The sequence below is a fragment of the Frankliniella occidentalis genome, unplaced genomic scaffold (assembly GCF_000697945.3).
Source record: "Frankliniella occidentalis isolate FOCC.00 unplaced genomic scaffold, Focc_3.1 Scaffold3036, whole genome shotgun sequence".
NCBI lineage: Eukaryota > Metazoa > Arthropoda > Insecta > Thysanoptera > Thripidae > Frankliniella > Frankliniella occidentalis.
In genome coordinates this window covers 6530-10070 of record NW_026270105.1, presented here as the reverse complement: position 1 = coordinate 10070, position 3541 = coordinate 6530, and the positions used below count along the sequence as shown (strand labels likewise).

The following is a 3541-nucleotide window of genomic DNA, read 5'->3' as shown; positions in this document are numbered from 1 at the left end:
GGCTACCGTGCGCTTAGAGGTGATTGCTAGGACCAATGAAGAATTTGTCGTTGGAGGCAGCGCAGGTATTGTAAATAGCATTTATATCAGTTTTTTGTATGGAGTGCAGTTGCAGCTTTACTGTAATAATACAGGTGGCGGCTAAGCTGCACGAACCAGGGTGTGACTACCGAGCGCTCAACACGTTTTTGTTTTTGTATATTGTTAAAAATAAAAACACACAAAAAAAATCATTTATTATTTAATGGGACGCTGGTCCCCGCGACAATGTCGTCGGGGAGCGTGTTCGACGGCATGCTGGCGTTCTCCCGCGCCATGTTACGCCTGGCGAGCTTATTGATGGCGCGGAGCTGCAGGAACGCCCTCTGGATGTACAGCAGCTGCTCCTCGATCTTGTCCGCGGCCAGGGTGGGGGCTTCCCCCCGGCAGTAGCACAGCTGCTGGTATAGGTTCCAGCACATCATGCGGACCTGAGGAGTGAGAGATCGCAACGCCATGGTTTGCTCGGGTTTGCTTCTTGAGGTGACAAAGAAGCTGCAATGTGACTTACCGCTCCCGTCTCCCACGTCTTCTGTGCCGCCTTGACCTTGATGTGGCTGAGGCTCGTCTCCCACTGGAAGTCCTGCATCCTGGTCTGGTCGTAGCGCACCCAGAGCTCGGCCAGCTGGTTGTTGAGCCCCATCAGGGCCTTGGACTTCTCCTCGGTGAGCTGCATGAGGGCGCGCCGCGCCTCCTCCAGGGCGTGCAGGTCGGCGTCCTGGCGGTCGGCCAGCTGCGCGCGCGTGGCCGCCAGCGTGTCGTATCGGTCCAGGATGTCGTGGACGCTCGTGAACTCCTTGCACTCGGCGACCACTCGCTGGAGGAAGTCCTGGTAGATGCGGTACTCGCCGACGTGCTGTTCCATGGTCTCCTTGATGTGCTCCAGCTCCTCGACGCGCTTCTTCAGGTTCTCGATTTCGGCGTCCCGCCTCTTTTGGGTGGCCTCCTCCTCGCGCACCTTCTGCTCCGCGCGCTCGCGCTTCTCGTGGTTCTCCTGCGCATGCGCACAGCGGACGACACCATGCAGTTACATATAACGTTCAAAATGAGCTTCAAACGCAATAGTGTTCCCGCGCTCACCTTGATGAACTTGTTGTACTTGATGAAGGCGGAGCGCAGGTCGCGCTCTTTCTCGCGCAAGTCCTCCCACTTGGCGTCCATCTCGGTCCTCATCTCGGCCTGGTACTCCCGCTTGGAGGCCAGCTCCTTGGCGCACACCTCCAAGTCCCTCCTCGCGGCCACCAGCTCGGCGGCGGGACTCGTACGCGGCTTGTCCCATACCGGCCGTTGTCTACGGAGCACGACAGGAGGAGTTCGTCAGATTACTTACATCTCCCTTTCACACCCCGCTAACGCCTCTGTGTTATTGTGGTGCACCTACCTGGGTAGCTCCGCGTCGAGCTTGGATTTGAAGTAGTCCCCTACTGCCTCGTGGGCCTTCGTGTGGATTGGAGCCCAGTACGGTAGGTCCCGCTTCGCACTTTTCTTCGGCTGTGACATCTTGTCGTTTATAACAGGCTCGGTATGATTCCAGCACTTTACCACCGCCTGCACACGAACGGTCTAGTGTGCATCACGACTCGTGCAGCTAGCTGCGCCGGGCACTGCAGAGGGGTGCTGCTCTGTCGGATGGGGTCAGGGGGTGGCGCGGGCCCGCCCCCCATCAATGGTTGCTAGGGACCAACGAGTTTGTTGGTGACACACCGTGAAAATGGAAAAATCGTCCAAAGGAGACTGGGGAAAACAAGCGTGAGTAAAATATCGTCTATATGGTGGATGCAAGGCCGCATCTCGAATAGTTGTCGTTGTCGGAGGAGTTAGCCATTCGCGCGGCATCTTTCAAATGTCCCGCACCGAGTGGGCAAAGGGGCAAAGCTTCGGAAATCTTCGGGAGTGCTTCGGGCCCATATGGTTCGGGTTCGGGTCGAGAGTGTGTGAGAGAGAGAGGAGAGCCGGCGGTCGAGGAGGGGCGGGCCAGGTCAAACTCCTTTCTCGTCAATGTTTGCTTTTTGTTTGCGGCGTATTTTTGTCTCTTTTTTTTTCACGTGTACGCGTCCCAACTGCAGCTGACGGGGTGGGAACACTAGACTATTAGTTAACACTCTTGATCTTCGTTCTGAACTCTGTACTACACGAGAGCTTTATATATGTTGCAGTGCAGTAGGCAGCAGTACAGTAGCTATCAGTAGCCGTTGTAGTTTAGGCGAACCGTGTTCTGTTCAGCTGAGGCACCTCTAGAAAGACTATCAAATTATAAGTCCCATTTTTAAGTGTCAATTTTTTTTCTGAGTTATACTATAAACGCTGAAATGGCTGCGTACTTTGGCCGACGTGTCACTCGATCAGGTACTTTAACCTTTACTTTGTCAAGGTGTTAGTTCTTTTTCCAAGATTTGATCTCTAATGAATTTCTAGAAAATATTGTCCAAAGGACGATTTCTTTACTATTCTTCTTAGTATTATTTAATCTTTCAACAGTCTTGTTGCTATAGTGTGTGTCTTTCTGTACCAACAGTTTTCCTACACAAGAAGTTGTGGTGCAAATCAGAGAATAATGCTGTACGCTTTATTGCCTCACTATCGTCACTGTCTGAAACGCATCAAATGCTTCAGAAGACATGCCGAGACTTTGCCGAAGCTGAACTAAAACCACACGCTGCAAAGTTTGACAGAGAGCATCTTTATCCGAAGGAACAGGTTAGATTGGTATTATGTACTTGGAAACCTAAATTTATTTTTTATCCTGGACTTATAATAATGTAGTTGTTGTATACTCCATCAGATAAAGAAAATGGGAGAATTAGGTTTAATGGCTGTTGAGGTTCCTGAAGAATATGGAGGAACTGGTCTTGATGCTTTGGCATATGCCATAGCACTGGAAGAAATATCACGGTACTTTTATTGAACATTTTTGATTCCTAATTTATTTTTTTGAAAAATCATGTCTGCCTTATGGTCTTGGTCATTTTATTATTTTTTTTCTTTGTAGTGGCTGTGCTTCGACTGGTGTTATCATGAGTGTAAACAACTCTCTTTATCTAGGGCCAGTGAAATATTTTGGAAACAAAGAACAAAAAGAAAAATTCATCCCTCCTTTTGTCACTGGAGACCGTGTTGGATGCTTTGCCCTGAGTGAACCAGGTTTTAGTACATTCTGATAAATAGGCATTGAAATTACATGCGCAATGAAGATGCAGTTAGTACTTACATGTTGAATTCTTATTGTCTTAGGTAATGGTAGCGACGCTGGTGCAGCATCCACTATTGCAACGGCTACTGAGAATGGCTGGAAATTAAATGGGACCAAGTCATGGATAACCAATGGGTTTGAGTCTGAAGCCACTGTTGTGATGGCGACAACCGATAAGAGCATGAAACACAAAGGCATCAGTGCGTTTCTTCTTCCCAAACCAATTAACGGCAAGTAAACCAAACTGTTTTTAGCCTGCCCTTCTGCTTTGGAAAAGCTATTAAGAATTTTATCAGAGTTTTATTTAATTAA

At 49.3% G+C, this 3541-nt stretch overlaps 2 protein-coding genes across 3 annotated transcripts; one reads left to right on the top strand and one right to left on the bottom strand.

The window, feature by feature from the left end:
- Nucleotides 1-225: 225 nt before the first annotated feature.
- Nucleotides 226-1937, bottom strand: LOC113209531 (coiled-coil domain-containing protein 42 homolog). Its single transcript, XM_026427091.2, has 4 exons — nucleotides 1421-1937; nucleotides 1120-1330; nucleotides 551-1033; nucleotides 226-470 (listed from the first exon to the last, which is right to left on the bottom strand). Exons 1-4 carry the CDS (start codon nucleotides 1537-1539, stop codon nucleotides 231-233), a joined length of 1053 nt encoding a protein of 350 aa, XP_026282876.1. The 5' UTR covers nucleotides 1540-1937; the 3' UTR covers nucleotides 226-230.
- A 32-nt stretch (nucleotides 1938-1969) lies between these two features.
- LOC113209539 (short-chain specific acyl-CoA dehydrogenase, mitochondrial) lies at nucleotides 1970-3461 on the top strand (the record flags this gene model as incomplete). 2 transcript variants are annotated; one of them, XM_052276468.1, is given in 6 exon segments in its annotated part: nucleotides 1970-2113; nucleotides 2201-2385; nucleotides 2555-2736; nucleotides 2822-2931; nucleotides 3029-3180; nucleotides 3271-3461. In XM_052276468.1, coding segments are annotated over 5 exon segments (672 nt in total), but the record flags the coding sequence as incomplete, so codon positions are not given.
- Between the last annotated feature and the right edge of the window lie 80 nt (nucleotides 3462-3541).

Bases quoted from the DNA above. Each gene is read 5' to 3' on its own strand.
- LOC113209531 (XM_026427091.2), bottom strand. From the start codon at position 1,539: ATGTCACAGCCGAAGAAAAGTGCGAAGCGGGACCTACCGTACTGGGCT. The intron at 1,331-1,420 runs GTAGGTGCACCA...CGTGCTCCGTAG, and splicing joins CTCGACGCGGAGCTACCCAG to ACAACGGCCGGTATGGGACA. The intron at 1,034-1,119 runs GTGAGCGCGGGA...GCGCATGCGCAG, and splicing joins AGTACAACAAGTTCATCAAG to GAGAACCACGAGAAGCGCGA.